The sequence below is a fragment of the Salvelinus fontinalis genome, chromosome 21, assembly GCF_029448725.1.
Source record: "Salvelinus fontinalis isolate EN_2023a chromosome 21, ASM2944872v1, whole genome shotgun sequence".
NCBI lineage: Eukaryota > Metazoa > Chordata > Actinopteri > Salmoniformes > Salmonidae > Salvelinus > Salvelinus fontinalis.
In genome coordinates this window covers 17,383,259-17,408,576 of record NC_074685.1, presented here as the reverse complement: position 1 = coordinate 17,408,576, position 25,318 = coordinate 17,383,259, and the positions used below count along the sequence as shown (strand labels likewise).

Genomic DNA, 25,318 nt, shown 5'->3' with positions numbered 1-25,318 from the left:
TTAATGATTTAATAATTGCCTGATTCATTTAATCACGTAATTGTATACCGTTAATCATTCGACGAGCAGCAATCGTCACATTAATCAATACAACGTCACGACAGTGTTCTATTAAACAACAACCCAAATAGTCACTAGAGCCAACAAAATGCTGATGTCAATAACACTCTAGAATCAGTAACTAGATACTGAAATGATAATACTCAAACTAGAACAAACATTGTATTTAATGTCAACAACACTACAACCACCAGTAAGTAGTAGAACCAATAACATCCTATCAGAAGCAGACATGAACTTGAAAAACAAAGGGGTAGACATCTCCTAATTCTATCCTAAACAGGACTAAGAGCACAACATGCTGGGCGTGTGTTGCATCCATGCACGGAAAGCAGAGGAGCACCTCTCACTTGTCGGTTAAAAGTTCATATAGCTTCTCATCGACAAGCAAGTCATGCCACTAGGTCTACTTTCGGCACTTGTTATTGATTTTGGCTGCACCGCAACTCAGTCAGTTAAGTCTCACCATTAAACCTTGTGTTGCATCAAGCCAGGCAGTGCAATGATATGCCTGGCAGGCTATAATGTTGTCTCGTAAAATATTGTAATTATACCAACTGTAAGATAAATCGGTCAGATAATTATACCTTTGAGAGAGTATGTGTGAGAGAGGTGACAGAGAAACATTCTGTCCGGTTTCTGCTACCAGATATTGTTTGTTGTCCTTCACACACCTGACCAACCCATCTCATTATATAATTGATTGGGCAAAGTCATTTGAAGGGAAGGGAGCGACATACTCGAGGGTGCAGACTTCACAGTCAAGCGACATATCTTTGAGTGTGTTAAGAAACACACTGAATAACACATTCATAAAAGGAAAAAGGGAGGATAAAAAAATAAGTGTCTGTCATTAATCTAGGAGATACAGTATAAGAAAGCACTGGAAATATTTCATTTTTTGGACACATATTTAACCCATTTTAGGGGCGCACAAAACTACTTCCATTAATTTCCATTAACTGGCACCTGGTTACCTGCAAACAAGTCCTGTGACGGTTGTGGGGGCCGTAGAGCAAAACGGAGAACACCACCGTGTTCGTAGCCCAAACGGTACGGACGCTACAGACATTTCCACGAGAAGACTGATTTTCGGGATGTCTCCTCATCTGACAAACAGAGCTGTAGCTCTGCCACTTTCCACCACAGATGCAGAAGTCCGACATAGGCAGTTGTGGTGGATTAAAACACAGACCATGCAAAAATAACTACTGTATCTCTTGCTTAAACTGACAGATTTTGATGGGGATTTCTTTATTATGTTAATTATTTCAAACACAGATTCAACCACAAAGACCAGGGAGGTTTTCCAATGCCTCACAAAGAAGCTATTGGCTATTGGTAAATGGGTCAAACTAAAAAAGCATACACTGAATATCCCTTTGAGTATGGTGAAGTTATTTATTACACTCTGGATGGTGTATCAATACACCCAGTCACTACCAAGACACAGGTGTTCATCCTAACTCTGTTGCTGTAGAGAAAGGAAACTGCTTAGGAATTTCATCCTAAGGACAATTGTGACTTTTAAGGAGTTACAGAGTTTAATGGCTGTGATAGGAGAAAACTGAGAATGCATCAACAACATTGTAGTTTCTCCACCATACTAACCTAATTGACAGAGTGAAAAGAAGGAAGCCTACACTGAATAAAAACATTCCAAAACATGCATCCTGTTTGCAGTAAGGCACTAATTTAAAACTGCAAAAATGTAGCAAAGACATTAACTTTATGTCCTGAATACAAAGTGTTGTTTGAGACAGATCCAATACAATACATCACTGACTACCACTTCATATTTTCAAGCATGGTGATGGTGGCTGCATCATGTTATGGATATGCTTCTCATCAGCAAGGTCTAGGGAGTTTTTTAGGATAAAAAGAAACAGAATATAGCTAAGCACAGGCAAAAGGAAAACTGGATCAGTCTGCTTTTCAACAGACACTGGGAGAAAAATTCACCTTTCATCAGGACAATGGCCTAAAACACAAGGTCAAATATACACCGGAGTTGCTTACCAAGAAGAGATTTAATGTTCCTGTGTGGCCTAGTTACAGTTTTTACTTAAATCGGTTTGAAATCTATGGCAAGATTTGAATTGCTGTCTAGCTATGAACTTGACAGAGCTTAAACTTAAAAAAGAATAATGTACAATTATTGTACAATCCAGGTGTGCAAAGCTCTTAGAGACTTGCCCAGAAAGACTCACAGCTGTAATTGCCGCTAAAGGTGATTCTAACATGTATTGTGAATACTTCTGTCAATTAAATATAGCTGTATTTCATTTTCAATACATTTGCAGAAATTTCTTAAAACATGTTTTCACTTTGTCATTATGGGGTATTGTCTATAGAGTGGTGAGACATTCATTATAACCTTTGACTTTAGGCTGTAACACAACAAATGTGGAATAAGTCAAGGGGTATGAATACTTTCTGAAGGCACTGTACATGCTGCGTACCCACCAGTGGCACAGACCCCAGACCAGGTTGCTATGGTTCGTTCTAATGACACAGATGAGAAGCTCCTTCATGCTGTGGAACAGCTGATGCTCACTGTGAAAGGCCTGAAGCGTGAGGTATGCCAGCTACAGGAGAAAAACAGAACATCACATCAATGTTTGGGCTTCTGGGCCGACAGGACCTCCATACCATCCAATGATGCTACAAGAGGAGAATGCGGGTTCTCACCAGACTGTCAAGCGCAACCTCCATCAAAAGCCTACTACTCACCTTAACGACATGGACGTGGTCCAGCGCCTCACCGCCAGTACCGTCCTGCCTCTCCAGAATACTGCCAAGGCTGACGAGATTGAGACTCTGATGGTGGACGCCGTCGCAACTACTCTCCAGATTACTCACCAAGAGCTCACTATCCAGACTACAGGAACCAGTCTGATGCAAGGGACAGACGAAACAGCAGCCCGAGTCCAACTCCAAAGAGATAGAGGTGAAAGCCTCATGCCAGCCGCAGTTTACGGTTCCAGTCCCCTGACAGATATGGGCAGACAAGCGTGTCTGGTTTCACACGGCAGGGAAACAATCACTAGTCGTTGTTGGGGAGCAAACATCAGCTAGTTCACCAGAGCTCCCTGTTGACACCCCTCAATTCTCCCTGTTGACTCCCCTGACAAGATGGTTTCCACAGTGGGTGTTTCAGCTAGCATTCTTGCAATCTTTAAGAAAATTGAAGTGTCTTCTCTTCTTGACACAGGATCGACTATGGATTGACTATTTCCATCATCAGTAAGGATTTTAGAACATCCCATCCAGCACTGAAAAAGTGCCCCATGAAGACATCCTTTATGCTAGCCCGCTCTGTTAATGGACAGTGTTTGGCACTATGTCAGTAGGCATTCGCCTAGGGAAAGAACTACTCCAGCAAGAGTTTCAAGTTGTCAAAGGGGCCTGCCATCCGGTGATATTTGGCTGGGATTTCCTGCAGCAGCACCATGCCCGACTGGATAGTAGCTAGGAACAGCTGTTCTTGTAAAACATGGAGCTCCCTCTACTCCCTTAAGGACATGAAGTCTCAGTACTGACTTCAATCCGGATTCTTGCTAGGACTGAGACCATCTTCACAGCTTGTGTGGCAGGAGCTACGGCGGCATCTCCTGTGCCAACAGACTATGTTGGCGTCCTCATGATCAACACAACTAGGGATGTCGTGTGCCTGCACATTTAACAACGTTCAAAATGGCATGACGGTGGTGCATGTGTGACATTGAGTTACATCGTGGCCAACACTTGGGTGAGTTTCATGTCACCTCATCTCTTGAAACCTCAGTTGTGGAAGACATGCTGTGCCACATGACATTCCCTGGATGTTGCTGAACCTCCTGTGATGATAGATGACTGCGCTCAAGCTCAGTCACTGAAATCACTTCTCAAGTACACTGATCTGCAGAAGTACACTGATGTCTTCAGCAAGAGTTCAGAAGACCAAGGTCGAACAGGCTGCCAAGAGTCGATTATGCCTTGGATGCACTGTCTGGTTCCGCATGGTTCTCAACAATGGACCTTCAGAATCATTACTGGCAAGTGGAGCTAGAGGAGCAAGTAAGTGAGAAGACAGCATTCACAACAGGAAGTGGGCCAATGGGACTCGGCAATGCTCCGGCAACATTCCAGAGACTAATGGAGATGGTACTGTGAGTCCTTCCATGGGCAACTTGCCTAGTGAACTTGGATGATACAGTAAATGTACAGTAAATGTAAAATGTACATAAAATCAAAAGTATAATGTTTGTCTTCAGTCTTGTGTCAGGTGAACTGTTGTGTACTCACCTTTGATCTAATAATTTTCCCATTATCTACAAACTCTTCCCTTTCAATTGCTACCATGGTTATGCATTTTCATAATTCTTCTGTATGATACATTTCAATTTAGCCCTATCCATATAGGTGAATTCCTACAAGTGTAAAGGGGTAAAAAGAGTGTGGAATTAGTTGTTTGGAATGGTAATAGTTATTGAGTATTTACCTAGCAACCATCTTGCTGTTTTGTGATTGCTGGAATGTGAATTAACTGAAAAAGAGAGAATAGGAAATAGTTAAGTTAATGCATGGCTGTATCTGTGTGCAGTGGTTAATTAAATTACAAAATAGTAATCCGTCTCCATCCAGTTTATGTCCACATAGAGAGTCATCTATCCACCCAGTGGCAACCCAACATTTGTGCCCCACATTTTAAGCAAAAAATGGGGGTGGGGGGGGGTTTTGCCTGTTATTTTGGCATTAATATGTGTCACATTTCAGTTTGCAAACAATGAAAAAAAAATCATTGAGTTAATGAAACAGCATACAAACATGGTCTCTTTTTTGCTTTCATGAGTAAGGCAGCTACAAAATGCAGGTGTTTCAGCTTAGCTCAGTGCTTTCTGTGGTGGTGGGGCAGCCAGCGGAAAATACGGAGTGTAAGGGTTGGTATTGTTCTCAAGTTGCACAATGATTGGCTCAGTGTTCTGTCACTCAAGGGGACACTACGTCACTACAAAATCTAAGGGTAGAGCTTGAAAATTCAAGCCCATTGGGTGCTGCCATAGAGTTACATCAATTCACATATGGTGTCCAGGGCAGAGCTGGGGGGTGAAGGGGGTCTATAACAAATGCAACGGTGAGAGACTTGTTTCTGGAAAGGTGGATTTTTAAAAGAAGAAGCTCGAATTGTTTGGGCACAGACCTGCATAGTATGACAGAACTCTGCAGGCTATCTCTACCGTAGATTGCAAATCTGCCCCCTTTGGCAGTTCTGTCTAGTCAGAAAATGTTACAGTTATGGATGGAAATTTCATCCGGGTTGGCGGAGTGTGCTAAAGCAGTGAATAAAACAAACTTAGGGAGGAGGCTTCTAATGTTAACATGCATTAAACCAATGCTTTTACGGTTACAGAAGTCAACAAATGAGAGCGCCTGGGGAATGGGAGTGATGCTGGGGGCTGCCGGGACTGGGTTAACCTCTACATCACCAGAGGAGGAGTAGGATAAGAGTACGGCTAAAGGCTAAAATAACTAGTTGTCTAGTGCGTTCGGAACAGAGAGTAAAGGGGGCAGGTTTCTGGGCACGGAAGGATAGATTCAAGCCATAATGTGCAGACAAGGGTATGGTAGGATGTGAGTACAGTGGAGGTAAGCCTAGGCATTGAGTGACAATGAGAGAGGTTTTGTCTCTAGAAGCACCATTTAAGCCAGATGCGGTCATCGCATGTGTAGGAGGTGGAACAACTGGGCTAGCTAAGGCAGAGCAGGGCTGGAGGCTCTACAGTAAAATAAGACAAAAATGACTAACCAAAACAGCAATAGACAAGGCATATTGACATTAGGGAGAGGCATGTGTAGCGGAGTAATCATAGGGACCAGTGAGTATCTAGGCGAGCTGGTGGCACACAGATTCAGACAGCTAGCAGGCCGGGGATAGCAGCAGGCTAGCAGATGGGCCTCAGGGGGATGTCGCAACGGGGGAGCCTGTTGAAACCACCCCGGACAGTAACGTCGGCAGACCAGTCGTGATGGATAGGCGGGACTCCGTGTCGTCTACAAAGGGTCCAGGCCAATTGGCAAAAGAGGTATTGAAGCCCAGGGATTGTCTGATGGACTTCTTTGACTAGCCGGGAGATGGGCCTAGCTCGAGGCTAACTGGTGCTTGCTTCGGGACAGAAACCCCCTCGGACGGTTACGTTGGTAGACCTGTCGTGATGGATTGGCGGGGCTCCGTGTCGGTCCAGGCCAATTGGCAAAAGAGGTAATTGAAGCCCAGGAATTGCTTGATAGATCTCTTCGGCAAGCCGGGAGATGGGCGTAGATTCAAGGCTAGCTTCAGGCTAACTGGTGCTTGCTTCGGGACAGAGACGTTAGCCAGGAGTAGCCACTCGGATAGCAGCTAGCTAACTGCAATGATCCTGAGTAAAGGTTCAGAGCTTGCGGTAGGAATCCGGAGATGTGGTGGAGAAAAGCAGTCCGATATGTTCTGGGTTGATATCGCGCTGTGCAGGCTGGCAGGAGTTGACCGGGCTTAAGCTGGCTGATGTCCCAGTTATCGGTGATGGCTAACTAGCAGTGGCTAACTGACTACTAGCTATTAGCTAGTTAGCTGGCTAGCTTCGAAGGGGATTACGGTTCTAAAGTAAAAAAAAAATAGCAGATCCATGCCGCATTGGGTGAGGCGGGTTGCAGGAGAGTATGTTCAGTCCGTAGATGGACATTTTTTATTAAAAATATATAGGAAATATATACAAAGAAAGAAACAATATATATACAAGGGACGGGATAAGAAAATCAAAACATCCCACTGTTAAAACCTCTCTGAACCACCCATGCCGGACCCGGGATCATTGTCATCAGAAACGCTGACTAGCATAGCCTAGCCTCACAGGGATATAATATAATATAATTTCATGAAATCACAAGTCCAATACAGCAAATGAAAGATAAACATCTTGTGAATCCAGCCAACATGTCCAATTTTGAACATGTTTTATAGCAAAAACACAACATATATTTATGCTAGCTCACCACCATATCCAAAAAAACACAGCCATTTTTTCACAGCAAAGATAGCTTTCACAAAATCCACAAATATAGATAAAATTAATCACTAACCTTTGAACAACTTCATCAGATGACAGTCATATGACATCATGTTATACAATACATTTATGTTTTGTTCGATAATGTGCATATTTATAGCCAGAAATCGTGGTTTTACATTGGCGCCATGTTCAGAAATGCATTCAAAATAGCCAGAATAATTACAGAGAGCAACGTGAAATACAGAAATACTCATCATGAAACTTTGATGAAAGATACATGTTGTACATATAATTAAAGATAAACATCTTGTGAATCCAGCCAACATGTCCAATTTTTAAAATGTTTACAGCTAAAACACAACATATATTTATGTTAGCTCACCACCATATCCAAAAACACATCGCCATTTTTTCACAGCAAAGATAGCTTTCACAAAACCCACAAATAGAGAGAAAATTAATCACTAACCTTTGAACAACTTCATCAGATGACAGTTATATGACATCATGTTATACAACACATTTATGTTTTGTTCAATAATATGCATATTTATAGCCAGAAATCGTGGTTTTACATTGGCGCCATGTTCAGAAATGGCTCCAAAATAGCGAGAGTATTTACAGATAGCCACGTGAAATACAGAAATACTCATCATAAAACTTTGATAAAGATACATGTTTAACATATAATTAAAGATACACTGGTTCTTAATGCAACCGCTGTGTTAGATTTAAAAAATAACTTTAGTAAAAAGCACAGCATGCAATAATCTGAGACGGCGCTGAGCCATTCTCCGCCATGTTGGAGTCAACAGAAATACGAAATTACATCATAAATATTCCCTTACCTTTGATGATCTTTCATCAGAATGCAGTGCCAGGAATCCTAGTTCCACAATAAATCGTTGTTTTGTTTTATAATGTCCATTACTTCTGTCGAATTAGCAACTTTGGCTAGCATGTGTAGTTCACGTGTCCATCCAAAATTACGCTAATGAACGAAAACTTCAAAAAGAGATATTACAAATCAAATAAACTGGTCAAACTCAGTTGAGAATCAATCTTCAGGATGTTTTCTCATATATATCCAATAACGTCCCAAACGGAGCATTTCTTCATATCTATATAACCGATAGCAAGGAAGGACATCACATGCGCAGTGTGCGTGGCCAAGAACTGGCAATAGGCCTGACCAGTCACTCCAATGGCTCTCATCCGGTCCCACATCAGACTAGACGCTTCATTCCACGTTCTACTGCCTGTTGACATCTAGTGGAAGGCGTATGAAGTGCATACAGATCCATAAATATAAGATATTTGAATAGGCGATGCCACTCACAGCGACCCATTTCAGAATTTTCACTTCCTATTTGGAAGTTTGCCTGCCATATGAGTTCTGTTTTACTCACAGATATAATTCAAACAGTTTTAGAAACTTCAGAGTGTTTTCTATCCAATAGTAATAATAATATGCATATCATATGATCTAGGACAGAGTATGAGGCCGTTCAATTTGGGCACCAATTCATCCAAAAGTGAAAATGTCGCTAACACTCTCCTCCCTCCTCTCCCTCAGTAGTCTTACTATCCTTCTCTTCCTCTTCAATCACATCCTCCTCGTCCATCTACCTCCCTATCCTATTTTCCTCCCCCTGATTTGCATTGGGGTTAGTGTTATTGAAGTGTAACATAAATTGCTAACAGGGATGTATAGAATCAGAGGATTTGGAAGGAGAGCTGGGAGAGACCATTAATGGACTACAGCGGTGAGTGGGTATCTGAGTGAAGGTAGAGTCCATTGTTGGTCTGTGGGGGAAGGTGGGAGTGCAGGGTTCTGACTTACCAAATATGAAAGCGTTGTCTGTTAGACTCCATTTGTATCATCTAAATGTAGGACTTGCTATGTAAAGAATGGAGAATACAGAAATGTACAAGTCAGGTAGAAGACATTTGCATGAAAATAACACCTTATCGGGGATACAAACAAAGAAGATGCAAGGAATATGTCTGGAAATAACAATACAGCCTAGTTTGCATATTCCATGATAGCATATAGATATCAATAAAATCTATCTCTCTCTCGCTATATATATATATATATATATATATATATATATATATATATATATATATATATATATATATAGTATAACTAACCTTGTGGGGACACACAATTCAGTCCTTTCCAAAATCCTATTTTCCCTAACCTTAAACCTAACCCTAGCTCCTAACCCTTATCCGAAAACGAACTCTAGCCCCTAACCCTAATTATAACCTTAAACCCCCCCAGAAATAGCATTTGACCTTGTGGGAACAAACAAAATGTCCCCAGTTGGTCAAATTTTTGTTTGTCTACTTTTCCTGTGGGGACTTCCACAAGTATAGTTAAACACACACACACACACACACACACACACACACACACACACACACACACACACACACACACACACACACACACACACACACACACACACACACACACACACACACACACACACACACACACACACACACACACACCTGTGAGTGGGGATCCTGGAGTGGGTGAGGCAGAACCCAAGGTGTCAAGTGCTTAAAAAACTCCCTAGGGTTTGCAGTGTTGAGACATGATCGCTGCTGCCTTCTGCAGGGGAAATAGAGTATTATAAACTGAGTGGTTTGAGCCCTGAATGCTGATTGGCTGACAGCCGTGTTATATCAAACTGAATACCATGGGTAAACGGCTCTAATTACGTTGGTAACCAGTTTATAATAGTAATAAGGCACCTCGGGTGTTTGTGGTATATGGCCAATATACCACGGCTAAGGGCCGTATCCAGGCACTCTGAGATGCGTTGCGCGTAAGAGCATAGATATAGAATAGATGGCATCATGAGGAAAGAAAATTATGTGGATATATTGAAGCAACATCTCAAGACATCAGTCAGGAAGTTGAAGCTTGGTCGCAAATGGGTCTTCCAAATGGACAATGACCCCAAGCATACTTCCAAAGTTGTGGCAAAATGGCTTAAGGACAACAAAGTCAAGGTATTGGAGTGGCCATCACAAAGCCCTGACCTCAATCCTATAGAAAATGTGTGGGCAGAACTGAAAAGCGTGTGCAAGCAAGGAGGCCTACAAACCTGACTCAGTTACACCAGCTCTGTCAGGAGGAAAAATTCACCCAACTTATTGTGGGAAGCTTGTGGAAGGCTACCCAAAACGTTTGACCAAAGTTAAACAATTTAAAGGCAATGCTACCAAATACTAATTAAGTGTATGTAAACTTCTGACCCACTGGGAATGTGATGAAAGAAATAAAAGCTGAAATAAATCATTCTCTCTACTATTATTCTGACATTTCACATTCTTAAAATAAAGTGGTGATCCTAACTGACCTAAGACATGGCATTTTTACTAGGATTAAATGTCAGGAATTGTGAAAAACGGAGTTTAAATGTATTTGGCTAAAGTGTATCTAAATTTCCGACTTCAACTGTTCCTGATCTCAATTTCGAGTCTCATAGCAAAGGGTCTGAATCCTTATGTAATAAATAAGGTATCTGTTTTTATATTTTTAATACATTTGCTAACATTTCTAAAAACCTGTTTTTTGTTTTTAACAAAATGTGTAACACGTCCATGGGTCTGAATACTTTCAGAAGGAACTGTATAATATTCCTATAGCACCACGTGTGTATATTTTATTTTACAATTGAATTAATCCATTAAATAAATATTAGCATATCAAATTACGTTTTAGAGTAAACTAGCCTACTCCACACAGTAAATGATTTTGCCTATGTGACTTCGACATTACGTTATCAAACCCAACTTGCCTTATCAACACAGTAGGCCTAAATATTTCCTAACAAAATCACAAATTAAATGTGCTTACTCCTCAACTGCCGCTTGTTGTACCATTTCTTTGCCATAGTCTTTTCTGTTAAAAATACAATTAAATGAATGTCTGTGTTGCTGCGGAGCTCTCAAATACCGTGCTCGTCTCTCACTCTATGAACGGTCACGGCTTTCCGAATTCCTTGAGACATCCCTACCCTTAACCATAAACTCAAACCATAACCATAACCTTACTTCAAACTAAACTTAACCCATAATCATTTTACATTACATTGAAGAACGGACATCCATGGATTCCAGATAGCACGGACACTCTGGGAAATCCTATGAACTTGTCTGTTAGACTGCTCCTATTGGTTGTCTGATGTACTGGTAACCGGCACCAACAGGCTGTCTGTAAGTAGCTAGCAATGTTTACATCTGTATACAGCGAGATAAGATAACGTACCACCCCATGAGTTGTTGGGGGAAAAACAGAGTACCTATAGATTGCACCTAATCTTTTCTAGGCCATTATAACTGGAAATACAGAAACTGTAGGCGACACTACAGCGCGATGTGGCTACATCGGGAATGTTGGCTTGCACGGGAAAAACAAAAATGTTCTAGCATTTATGGTTGAGATGTAATTAATATAAACTATTCATAATATAAACTATTCACCTTATGATTTTTAACATGCAGGCGTCACACAGACTTTAGTAAGGCTTTGGTATGACAACATTTTAGTTACACGGTCAGTGGTAGGAGACAGCATCATTTTATTAACGCACAGGCGTCACGCAGATGAAAGAATCACATGTCAGTCAGACGTGCAATGGTAGGCGACAGCCACACGGTGGTACTGTTGCCTAGGCTTATAGTTGGCCTTTATCATCCCTCAAAAGCTGCTGAGCTCTAACTCCACCGAGTCCTACTATGGAGAAGCCACACAGATGGCAAGGACAGCTAGAGACCTTGATGACACCTTGCTGCTTGCCTGCCCCTGACTTGTTTCAGAGACCATCTTTGCTTGCTCTCCTACTTTGACCTCCTTCCACCGATGACCACTCAAGCCATGAATTTTCCTGACCTTCCATCTGATGAATGTTGTTTTAAAAATTGCTTGTTTTTTTGGTTATGTTTAAAGCGCATTCAAATGATTTATGTAATGAATAGCGTTATACAAGTTGAATAAATTATCATTATTATTGCTCCGAGAAAAATACTTTTGGAGCCTGTGCCGGTTATTAGTTGCTACGTCGATTGCAGAGACGCCTGTTGCTCGGCAACCGCATGCGCCAGACATGAAGGAAACAATGTTGACGAGGCAAGACAGAAAATCATCGAGTATGGGGTTCTAGAACTAAGCATTTTATGGAACTTTCTTGAGGTGAGCGTTGTTCAAATTATTTTGTGACACTGGCACATCATGCATGTTTAATTGTTTTGGCTATTTCTCAAGAAGACATTCACCATTGGCACAGTTGTGTCGGCACACGGCCATATTGTGAATGCTTCAATGCTCATAGGAGGATACCTATGGATACCTATTTATAACATAAACAATCTCGATGAAGACAATAATAATAATCATTATTATTATTATTGTAATTCAAATTCATTCAACGTATATAGTGCTTTTCAAAGAATCTCAAACCGTTTCCTCCCAGGGTGGATATGTTAAACATTATTACAAATCTATGTCATTGTGCCACTATCAAATTCATGATAAAGAATTCAGAACCCTCAGTCAATTACCTACCGGTATGTATCAAATTGATAAATATCCATATTAATCTGCAGAAAACATCTCCTCGGAATCATGTCACGCTCAGCTGCCAAATATCGCGACAAGAGTCGTGCTGCCAGCTTGGTTCTGGCACCTGCTCTTCCTCGCCCTGCCTTGGTCCAGAATGTGGAGACAGTGGACATTGTCCCAGGTCGCCTCACGGAAGCCGCCTGGGTCACCATGAAAACACAGGACAACGGGGAGGAGGTGGTGGCGGAGATCATGGGAGAGCTGGAGGCTGCAGTGATGGACAGGTGCTATCAGGTGTACCTGCAAAAACAGGTGTGCAGCTGTCACATACAGTGGCACACTATTTGGGGCAGGTGTAGGCAACTAGATTCAGCCGCAGGATGATTTTTGTCGGAGCAAATGGTCAGGGAGCCAGAACATAATTGTAACAATTTGTACACTGCAAATTGACCAGAACTAAGCCCAAAAAGAGATTGTACAGTATTTGAAAATATCAATCATTTCATACCTTGATTACATTGAGACACGATCATGTAAAAGTAACTGCCAAATATAGGAAACACCAACATAAAGTGTCTTAGTAAGGTGTTTGGCAACCATGAGCCAGAACATCTTCAATAGCTTCAAAGGGTGGCAGGTAGCCTAGTGGTTAGAGTGTTGGGCTAGTAACCAAAAGGTTGGTTGATCAAATCCCCGAGCTGACAAGGTAAAAATCTGTCGTTCTGCCCCTGAACAAGGCAGTTAACCCACTGTTCCTAGGCTGTCATTGTAAATAAGGATTTGTTCTTAACCTTTCAGGAGCCTCTACCCCGGGTCCGGGAGCACCCCCCCCCCCCCCCCCCCCCACACTGATTAGCATCGCTAGCATAGCGTCACAATTAAATATTAGCATCTAAATATCTTTAAATCACAAGTCCAAGACACCTAATGAAAGATACAGATCCTGTGAATAAAGCCACCATTTCAGATTTTTAAAATGTTTTACAGGGAAGATACAATATGTAAATCTATTAGCTAAACACGTTAGCAAAAATCACCATTTTTCTTTGTCCACCATTTTCTCTCAACACCAGTAGCTATCACCAATTCGGCTAAACTAAGATATTGATAGCCACAAACCAAGAAAAAACCTCATCAGATGACAGTCTGATAACATATTTATGGTATAGGATAGGTTTTGTTAGAAAAATGCGCATATTTCAGGTATAAATCATAGTTTGCCATTGCAGCCAGCATCACAAATCTCACCAAAGCTCCTAGAATTACTACAGAGAGCAACGTGTATTACCAATTTACTCATCATAAAACATTTCTTAAAAATACACAGCACATAGCAATGGAAAGACACAGATCTTGTGAATTCAGACAACATTTCAGATTTGTTGTGTGTTTTACGGCGAAAACACAATAAATCGTTATATTAGCATACCACATATGCAAACGTTACCAGAGCATTGATTCTAGCCAAAGAGAGTGATAACGTAATCATCGCCAAAATATATTAATTTTTTCACTAACCTTCTCAGAATTCTTCAGATGACACTCCTGTAACATCATATTACAACATACATATAGAGTTTGTTCGAAAATGTGCATATTTAGCCACCAAAATCATGGTTAGACAATGACAAAAGTAGCTCAGCTGGTCAGAAAATGTCCTGCACCATATTAGACAGTGATCTAGTCTTATACATAAATACTCATAAACTTTACTAAAAAATACAGGGTGGACAGCGATTGATAGACAATTTAATTCTTAATACAATCGCGGAATTACATTTTTTAAATTATCCTTACTTTTCAATACAGGTTGCGCCAAGCGAAGCTATAGCAAACAAAATGGCGGCATAAGCATTTAACATTTTTCGACAGAAACACGATTTATCATCATAAATTGTTCTTACTATGAGCTGTTCTCCCATCAGAATCTTGGACAATGAATCCTTTCTTGGGTCTAATATTCTTTTGGTCCAAAGATGTCCACTTGTCCGTCGAAATGCCCACTAACGTACGACCGGGACCCCGAAACGTGCCCGGAGCTTCAAAGTCTATTACAAAGCAATGCCTCAAAATCGCACTAAACGGATATAAATTGCTATAAAACGGTTTAAATTAACTACCTTATGATGTTTCTAACATCTATAACGAGTAAAAAGATGACCAACGCTATATTACTGGCTAAACCAAGGCTTGGAAAAAGGCCAGTCAGATATCCTTCTTGCTTTGAGCGCAGTGTCCAAAGGAACGCTACTTCCGTTATTTGGTGATTTATAGAGCCAATGATTGCGCAATCGACTCCATTCAAATTGTCACCACTTACTGACATCTAGAGGAAGGCGTGGGCAGTGTTTGTATCCTCATAGGATTAACAGTGGCTTTAAAACTGATCTGGAACCAGAGGCCAAGAGTTCTGAAAACTCACTCACTGGGAGGAAAAGTGCTGTAGAATGAGTTCTGTTCCACTCAGAGACATAATTCAAACGGCTATAGAAACTAGAGAGTGTTTTCTATCCAATAATAACAATAATATGCATATTGTACAAGCAAGAATTGAGTACTAGGCAGTTTAATCTGTAGAGAAAATTATGCTAATGCGAAACAGCACCCCCTATAGTTGCAAGAAGTTCTTAACTGACTTGCCTAAATAAATAAAGGTTAAATAAAAATTATACCTTGGCATAGATTCTACAAGTGGCTGGAACTCTATCAGAGGGTTGCGACACCATTCTTCCCTAATTTGGTGTTTTGTTGATGGTGGAAAAAACGCTGTCTCAGGCACTGCCCCAGAATGTGTGTCAACCCAAGTGTTCAATTGGGTTGAGATCTGATGATGGAGACGGCCATGGCATATGGTTTATATCGTTTCATTCATCATCAAACCAGTTTTTATACATGACCCTAAGCATGATGGGATGTTAACTGCTTAATTAACTTAGGAACCACACCTGTGTGGAAGCACCCACTTTCAATATACTTTGTATCCCTTATTTCTTCAAGTGTTTCCATTTTCTTGGCAGTAACCTGTATGTTTTTATTTGTGGAAATACTCGGGAACAGATTTGCTGAACACATTTTTTGCTAAATTCCTGGTGATTTAACAGTATTTTTTCTTTAATTTTTTTTAGGGAATAGGGTGTTATTTGGAAGGACCTTTCTATGCCCCTAACCCCTAATCAGTCGAAACACCCACACATGTGCTTGACATCTCAAACAAATGAGTCTCTCTCTCTCTCCTTCTGGCTCTGTCTCTGTCTGTCTGTCCAGCTGGTGCCATTCACAGTGACCCGGGCCTATGAAAGCCTGGTGCAGATGTCTGACTGGCTGTTCCTGGCGAGGGATGAGGGTGAGGGGCCAGAGAGTGCCACCTTGTGGGGGGAGGACACAGAGCCTGAACCCTGTAAGAGCGACTCATGGGCAGAGGGCTGTGTTCCTGTCCGGTACACCAGTGTGAGCTCACACACACCTCTTTTGCAGGTAACAATACACACATGCATAAACACACATATGTATGTCACAAGCATGATACCTGATGATACACACTGATACCTGATGTGGTTTTGTGTCTCTGCAGAAGTTGCTGGATTTGCACCTGGCAGAGTCTGCTGATCCATGGGACTCAGATACACAGAGCAAGCCCCAGTCTCCCAGTAGACAGGACAGCAAGCCCCAGTCTCCCAGTAGACAGGACAGCAAGCCCCAGTCTCCCAGTAGACAGGACAGCAAACCCCAGTCTCCCAGTAGACATGACAGCAAATCCCATTCTCTCAGTAGACAGGACAGCAAGCCCCAGTCTCCCAGTAGACAGGACAGCAAGCCCAAGTCTCCCAGTAGACAGGAGAGCAAGCTCCAGTCACCTACTAAGCCAGAGCCTCCAGACAGAGAGAGAACAGTCCTAGCAAAAAAAGGAATAGTGGATTCAACTGAACCTGAGAAGCCAGACAAGGCAGAGAAGATAGAACAAGAGGAAGTCCAACCCTCACCTTACCTCACTGTAGCCACCTATAAAGCCCATAGGAGGAGACAGTCTCAGACCCAACCAGGCGCACACAAGGCCCTACCACCACCTCTGAAGACCTACAAACCCTTATTCACCCCTAGTGGACCAGCCCAGCAATACCAGAGCCTCTCTATACCCCAACTTCAGGGGCATAGACCACGAGAGGTCCCAGTCCCTAGGAGACTGGACCCCGCTAGACTACCACAACACCATGTCTGGCCCGAGGTGGAGGTCCTGGAGCCTCGGCCCTCACACCGCTCAAAGGAGAGAATAGGGCCCAAAAACAGGGCCCCCCTCCGGCCCAATCAGGACCATCACAGCATGGCACGCCGAGCCACCATCACCCCCCTGACTGCCCACATCCACCAGGCTTTACCCAGCAAGACCCGGAAGAAGAGTCTCCACCATGGTGTCCAGCTACAGAGGCATGTGCTCCGAGGCGGTACCCAGCCAAGGACCTCAACTGTGGGCTACACTCTGGTCTCCACTGGCCTCGATCTGGATACCATTGAGCTGGTGCCAGGAGTGGTCATTGGGAACCCAGTATGTGGGACTGGGGAAAACAAGCCGTTCTGGGTTTCCCGTCTGCCTGAGCTGATGCCCATCAGAAGCAGCCTCCCGGCCATGTTGTGGTCCTTGGATCAGGTGGTGGGGGGGCAGAGCCCTCGAGTCAGTGCCCCCACTGGGAAACACTGGTCATGAGGTGCGATAGGAACCACTGCTGTCTCAATCACACTGCAGCCTAATAGACTGTCATTTGATGAATAGGTGCTGATTTGCTTTTATTTAATTTAAGCTATTCCAGCATGTATAAGCCCTCTTCCAAATGTTGTGGTTGTTTAAGGAAGGACACCCAGCATCTAAACCTATTTAAATCAGGGACTGTACTTGAGTTTGTGTATTTATTTTGATGCTTTTCTTCTGTGAGATAGTGCTCCCATGTTTTGTCAGATGAACTTGAACCTCTACCTCCCATGTATTGTTACATTGTTACATAGTTACATAACAACACAGTGATATTGTTACATGATTGTTACTGATCACCTGTTTGTTTTCAGCTTTGCCTTGTTCATAGATGTCCTGAGGTTTGATGTTAATGCAGTTCAATACTTGACCCCATGATGGCAGTGCGGATCATATTGTAACATTTGTCATCATAATGCTGTGCAAATTCAGGAGTTGTTTGCTAGGGTGCACCAAGAATATGCGACAACAACAGACGACCAAGGAAAATACATTAAACACCATTGTTCAGGTCTAGCTCAACGCTTCATACACTTACTTTTTTTTAGACATATATTATCTTTTGTAATGACATTAATTCTCACCACCAAAAACTTGAGTCTTATCAACCATTGAGAAGAGTATTTAAAAAAACATCTATGACTAGTATCCCATTTGGGCAATTATTCTATGTTGAGTTCCTGCATAGTGATAAGGGCACTGTTTTTATGTTTTTACTGCAAGCAATACTAAAATATCCCCCAGCTAATTTTGCACTGTATGCATGAATTGTTTACAGACCAGCACACCAGGTACCGTATGTGGCACCTCAACATTAAGATCTTACTTTTACTATATAGTACTTATATTTTGGATAATTTATGTAATATTGATGTATTATGTATATGGTTCTGTACATTCTGGCTAACATTTCAAGCATAATAAGAGTTGGACATAGGCATCAGAGGGCCCAAGCTAATTGACATGTGCCATCAAATCAAAATCTAATCAAATGTAAAGCATTCATGAAGCCCTCATATAGGCTTCATAAGCCCTGCATAAATGGGTCACCAATCACCTATAACCGTATTTAATGCTCTATAAAATATTAATAAATGTGGTCAAATAAATTGATGGTTATGTCCCAAAGTTATGCCACATTATGAATTTTTATAGAGCATGATATACAGTTATAGATGATTTTTGAAGCATCTATGTAGTGCTTATGAAGCCTATATGAAGCCTTCATAAGATGCACTTCAAATAATGCGGGACCCACAATCTCTATACGGCTTATGCCAAGATATAATGTATGAGGCAAAACCAAATACACAGGCTATATGAAGCCCTTTTTACATCAGCAGTTGTCACAAAGTTCTTATAAGTTGTGTAATCAGTTCCATTGTGGACTCCACAGAGTTTTATAGAGGGCTGTGTGTCATTCTCTAAAAGCACTCTTGCCAGCTGGCACATATTGAGAAAATAGCTCATAGATTCATAGATGTGGAACTTTTCATGCAAATACTGTATAACCCATTGGAAAATAGCCTGTTTGTGGATGAGCCTTATGCATGCATAGTAGAGTAACATACTATATCATGACTAGTTTGGCTAAGATAAACTGATCATTATAATATTATCCCAAATAGGCAAGGTTGTGGGCGATGCATTGGTCAGGGTTTTGTGTATCAGTAATTTTTCTATATTTTATACAAGCAGTAGATATTTTATTTTAAATGACCCAATCCCCATCCAGTAAGAGGATTTAATATGCCTGGTTTATATCCAATGTATTATCAACATGTAAAACGTTAAGTACCATGTGTGATGATTTACTGCATATCCTGGCTCTCACAGTACTCCACATAGCATGAACGCCATGGTGATGATTACAGCTTCAGTTCTTCTGCTGGCTTCTTAGTTTAACTATAGTAACAATCATCCATCTTAACTACATTTTCATCTCATTGTGGAAAAAGAATATTAATGTACTTGACTATATTGATTAAGTTTCATGTAACACCACGCCAACAATAAGATGAGATGAAAGTTTGGTTACACTTTACTTACAGATTGCAGGTATAATGTATCTATAATGCATGGTCAAACTTGCCAATAATGTTTTATTATCCTTTCAGAAGTCTCTCTTCAGTAACATTGCATTACCCCCTACCCACAGTGGCCAGCTCTGGTTATGCAGTTTCAGCACCCCTTTTCTAGTAGTTTATTGTATTTGCCCAGCACCCCTTATTTCTCATTGTAGTGGTACCTCCAAGTCACTCCACTTTTACCAGCAAGTCATAGTTCACCATTATGGAGCCAGATACCTGCCAAAAGGTTACCTCATGCTAATCACATTAGTCTACGTTAGCTCAACCGTCCCGCAGGGGGACACATTTAGGCCGTAGAGGTTAATTTAGGCCTATCCAAATAAAAAATAGAACATCAACTTTCAGGCATTGCAATTTAGGCTATCATTTTGGGCACTGGTGTCTTGTGGAATAATTTTAGAACTCTATTTGTGTTTTATAGCTGTTTTTATTATAGGACTCCCTTTAAAAAGAAACCCTAGCTCGCAGGTCTCTAAATATAGTCTCTAAATACATTTTAAACAAAATAGTTGAAGAAGCACATGCAGTGGCTGAAAGGGAAAACAGATCTGGCAATAAGAATAGGTTAGATAGTCTTGACCATTTGGGACCCCTTGGCTATTTTGCTCAGGACAGGTTAAAGCCAAGACTTAATCAATATTTTGTTTTGTCTTATTTATAAATTATTTATGCAATTATATGGCCATTAAATAACACAGAACAGCATGGCATATTTAAATAGCGGAATATGCCTAAATCAGATTTATTTTGCAGCTTAGGTCGTTATTCTAGACAAGGCTCTTCTGTGTCTTTATCATTCTCACACAAGTCATTTTCTGAAGGCCCAAGCTTATACTACGTCATCTATTGGTATAATGTCGCTATTGAATGCATTTTTAAAACAAGCTCTAGACATTTACATTTACATTTATATTCATTTGGAAATGAATCCGGAAGCTGCAATGCAACTCTAACGCCTGGGCTAGAGTTGCTTGATTGACTAGCTAACTTCGACTAGCTGCGTTCGGTTCATGTCCTTTGCAGATGCCACATTACTGACAAAAGTTTGTACGCATAAAAAAATCTGTAACCGAGTAAAGGGAGACGTAAAGTAAGAATTGATTGTGTAAATGGTCATTTATAGTCGTAACATAGGGTTTGTACGTTTACAGATTTATGTTAACGTTTCATGCATGGCCTTTCTTACAATCCTAACAATTTACGTATGTATTTTCTTATGATCTTAACGATATGTATGTGTAACCGATGTGAAATGGCTAGCTAGTTAGCGGTGGTGCGCGCTAATAGCATTTCAATTGGTGACGTCACTTGCTCTGAGACCTTGAAGTAGTTGTTCCCCTTGCTCTGCAAGGGCCTCAGCTTTTGTGGAGCGATGGGTAACGATGCTTCGTGGGTGTCAGTTGTCTATGTGTGCAGAGGGTCCCTGGTTCGAGCCCGGGTCGGGGCGAGGGGACGGACGAAAGCTATACTGTTACATATGTTCAACCTTTTGGCAGGTAGTTGGCTCAATACACCATTCCCTGAGCACGTCACTAAACCCCACTCCTGTCATCAGAATGAGATCAAGGTCAGAAGAGAATGGACTCGCTGGACTATTCCTCATGTTTATTGTATTTGACCAGTGTTTAGTGCCTGCATCTAATTGTACGTACTGCCCAACATGTCATTACTTTAGTTAGGTGTTGCTAAGGCAGTCAAGTTATTATTTACCATGTTTATAAGTTATTTTCCTTTTCCATGTGTGTCATGCTATTTCCAGCCTGCTAGCCAAGAAGTTAGTCAGTCAGGCTAGCTCATTTATGCTGTGTGCCACATGCCTCATTTAGGATATGCATATTCTTCTGTTAATACTGTTTGGTTATAAACATATTTTCATTAATAGCAATGTTTATGGACATTGACAACCTTTATTTATCCTCATGCTACCTTGTACTGTATTTAGCCCTATGTAGCATGTAGCCTAATATAGCCCGTGCCTTCCTTGTGGGACAGTTACTATTCCACGTTGGTCGTGGTCTTGTGCACATGCACAGACGTCGGTTACATTCCAGTATGTTTTCAGTTATTATGGTTAGCAGTATTTGGGTCTTTATCCTGTAAGTGGGTAATTATATAGCCTGTGTATTTGGTTTTGCCTCATACATTATATCTTGGCATAAGACGTATAGAGATTGTGGGTCCCGCATTATTTGAAGTGCATCTTATGAAGGCTTCATATAGGCTTCATAAGCACTACATAGATGCTTCAAAAATCATCTATAACTGTATATCATGCTCTATAAAAATTCATAATGTGGCATAACTTTGGGACAAAACCATCAATTTATTTGACCACATTTATTAATATTTGATAGAGCATTAAATACGGTTATAGGTGATTGGTGACCCATTTATGCAGGGCTTATGAAGCCTATATGAATGCTTTATGAAGCCTTTAGGGCTGGGTATATATGCATTTTATTATTTGTATTGTAGATACTAGCATGTATACCTCAACAGTCTACTGGGTCTGTATATTGTATGTAAACCTTTACTTATGGTTATTATTTTCTTGTATCGTTCCATAGAAACTCTTTTATACACATTCTTACTGTGAGCCATCATTACAGAGGAGTGTGGTGTGGTGAACCTTTATCTTGAATAAACCTGTCTGAAGATATCTTGGACCTCTTGCCAGACAGACCTCTGGTGGCTGAACCCTGTCTATTGGCACCTAATAGCTCTCTACTAGTTCCCGTTCTACATGGTCCTCTCGGATCAGCGCCTTAATATTTTTCATGGTCCATTGAGCCGGATATCATCACTAACACAGCCCAAGATGTCTCAGAGCTACGCAGAGTCCAGGTATTGGTCACCACCCACATCATCAGAGTCTTCTCTCCCTGAACGAAGACGAGCAGACAAGCCTCAAGACACGACATGCCATTTCCCCTCCACTGGTCACGATAACCAGTGGGCAGAATATTGGTTGCATCCTATCAGGGAGAGGACCTCACCTTGGGAGACCCTTCTGACGTCCCCGTGGGGGACCCTCCAGACTTGCATGTGGGGGACCCTCCGATAGTCCCTGTGGGGGACCCTCCTGATCGAGCTGTCCAGTGTCCTGTAGTAGGAGACACCTCACTCTCTGCACTACTAGATCCTCAGTCTATAGCCCCTATAGCTCCAGTAGGTCCAGAGAATCTGCCCTCAGTTCCCTGATCACCTAGTGGCTTCACAGTTTCCTGCTAAGCTAGATCCCTGGGTGGCAGGTAGGCTAGTGGTTAGAGCGTTGGACTAGTAACCGAAAGGTTGCAAGATTGAATCCCCGAGTTGACAAGGTAAAAATCTGTCGTTCTGCCCCTGAACAAGGCACTGTTCCTAGGCTGTCATTGAAAATAAGAATTTGTTCTTAACTGACTTTCCTAGTTAAATAAAGGTAAAATAAAATCCCCAGTCTACAATCCCAGTAGGCCCATAGCCCTAATGTCCCCTAGCTCACAGTCTGTAGCCCAGTCCAGGCCCAAAGTTGCTAGCTCTGTCAGGCTATCAGTCAGTCTCCTGAACCAGGGGTCCAGCTCTCTCCCATCTTTGTGTCATTTTCTCCCTCTCAGGTGTGCAGCTGTCTCCTGTCATCAGATCTCTACCTATCGCTGTTGTGGGGATCCAGCTGATCTCAGCTCCTGACTTGCACAGTCCTTTCCTGTCGCTGACATGGGTCTGGCTGTCTGCTGTCCTGAGATCTCGGCCCGTGACTGCTGTGGTGATCCAGCCCACCTCAGCTACAGTTTCGGAGCCCTCACCTGTTGTTGCTGCGGAGGCCCAGCTGAGCCCTCCTGCTGCGTCTTGGCCTCCTGATCTAGGGCTTTCGTCTTGTTGCCCTGCGGAGGCCTAGCCTCCTGATCCAGGGCCTCTGTCTGGTAGCTGCTGCCCGTTGCTGCTTCGTGGGTCCAGCCACCATAGTATCCACTCCTGAGACCATCATCAAGCTCTGCTGCAGCGGCCCTGATGTCTCCAGTCCCGGTGTCCTCAGCCGACACCGTGCCAGGGGTCAAGATCACTGCAGAGGTCCTCCTGTTGGCATTTTTTGGGCAGAGGGGGTGACCGCCACCGAGTCCACCACTGCACCCTGTTGGCTCCCCTCTTCAAGAACTGCTGTACAGCCTGCACTGGTGTCCGCCATGTCACTCTGGTTTGGTGACCTCAAGCACCTTCCTGACGGGGTGGCCAGATGCATAAAGAACCAAACCCTGCTTGGCCAGATGCCTATGCCCTATGTCTATGCCCTACGTGGCCAGACACTCATAAGGACTGGACTTTTCCTTGTCTGGCTCTTTCACAACTCTGCTTCCCTGTTCAGGAAAATGAACACACACTAGTGGCCTTCTGTCATCCCCTTTGTTATAGCCTATTGTTTAGAGTTCACATTTACACAGTAAATGTGGGGGTGGCTGTTAGAAAGGCCAACTCTGATTTAGTAGTTTCAGCACCCCTTTTCTAGTAGTTTATTATATTTGCCCAACACCCCGTATTTCTCACAGTAGTGGTACCTGGAATCTGTTACATTCCAGTCAGGTTTTCAGTTATTATGCTTACCAGTATTTTGGTCCTGTAAGTGTAATACTGTAGCTTGTGCATTTGGTTTGGGCGCTTACATTATATCATGGTATAAACAGTATACTCATGGTTATATATTTTTATCTTTCCATAGAACCACTTTTATACACTCTCACTTTTACTGTGAGCCATCATTACAGAGGAGTGTGGTGTGGTGAACCTTTATCTTTAATAAACCTGACAATACTGTGAGCTCCAAAAGTATTGGGACAGTGACACATTTATTGTTGTTTTGGCTCTGTACTCTAGCACTTTGGATTAGAAATGATGGTAACACTTTACTTGACAGTTGTTATGATATGGTCATAAAACTGTCATGACACATATATTTAGACCTGTAATGACATATATTGCATTATTTTATGGCTGGGTGAGACACCTACAACAGAGTGTCATGTTTTGTCTTTGATCATCATGTCTTGTCCCTGTGCTTCCCTCTGCTGGTCTTATTAGGTTCTTTCCCTCTTTCTAGCCCTCTCTCTCCTCCTCCCTCTCTCCCTCTCCCGCTCTCTCTCTCTATCGTTCCGTTCCTGCTCCCAGCTGTTTCTCATTCTCCTAACGACCTCATTTACTCTTTCACACCTGTCCCCTATTTTGCCCTCTGATTAGAGTCCCTATTTCTCCCTCTGTTTTCCGCTTCTGTCTTTGTCGGATTCTTGTTTGAGGTTTGCTGTTCTGTGTCCTTGTTCCGCCCTGTCGTGTTTTTGCCTTTGTCAGATGCTGCGTGTGAGCAGGTGTCTATGTCAGCTACGGTCTGTGCCTTCCTGAAGCGACCTGCAGTCTGTGGTCGCGTCTCCAGTCGTTCCTCTCTACTGACGAGAGGTTTTCAGTTTCCTGTTTTGGATTTACCTTTGATAATATCCAGGAGAATCATTGTTTGTTTAAGACTGGAATAAAGACTCTGTTTCTATTACGTCGCTTTTGGGTCCTCCTTCATCAGCATAACAGAAGAATCCGACCAAGAATGGACCCAGCGACTACGGATTCTCGCAAGACTACCATCGAGATCCAGGGAGCAATGCTCGGCAGACACGAGCATGAATTGTCTGCTGCTCGTCATGCCGTTGAGACCCTGGCCGCTCATGTCTCCGATCTCTCAGGACAGTTTCAGAGTCTTCATCTCGTGCCACCAGCTACTTCCTGGTCTTCCAAGTCTCCGGAACCTAGGGTTAATAACCCACCTTGTTACTCTGGGCAGCCCACTGAGTGTCGCTCCTTT

At 42.2% G+C, this 25,318-nt stretch overlaps 1 protein-coding gene and 1 long non-coding RNA gene across 2 annotated transcripts; one reads left to right on the top strand and one right to left on the bottom strand.

The window, feature by feature from the left end:
- Positions 1-2,525: 2,525 nt before the first annotated feature.
- LOC129818343 (uncharacterized) lies at positions 2,526-12,799 on the bottom strand. Its single transcript, XR_008753933.1, has 4 exons — positions 12,676-12,799; positions 9,612-9,714; positions 8,932-8,988; positions 2,526-4,588 (listed from the first exon to the last, which is right to left on the bottom strand). It is a non-coding gene; the product is annotated as an uncharacterized LOC129818343 (long non-coding RNA).
- On the top strand, positions 12,736-25,012 carry LOC129818342 (uncharacterized protein C2orf81 homolog). Its single transcript, XM_055874136.1, has 3 exons — positions 12,736-12,984; positions 15,937-16,146; positions 16,244-25,012. The coding sequence occupies exons 1-3, from the start codon at positions 12,736-12,738 to the stop codon at positions 17,369-17,371; spliced, it is 1,587 nt and encodes a 528-aa protein (XP_055730111.1). The 3' UTR covers positions 17,372-25,012.
- The last annotated feature ends 306 nt before the right edge of the window (positions 25,013-25,318 follow it).

Coding starts and splice junctions, on each gene's coding strand:
- LOC129818342 (XM_055874136.1), top strand. CDS start 12,736: ATGTCACGCTCAGCTGCCAAATATCGCGACAAGAGTCGTGCTGCCAGC. Junction 12,985..15,936: donor AGGTGTACCTGCAAAAACAG/GTGTGCAGCTGT, acceptor CTGTCTGTCCAG/CTGGTGCCATTCACAGTGAC. Junction 16,147..16,243: donor CACACACACCTCTTTTGCAG/GTAACAATACAC, acceptor GTGTCTCTGCAG/AAGTTGCTGGATTTGCACCT.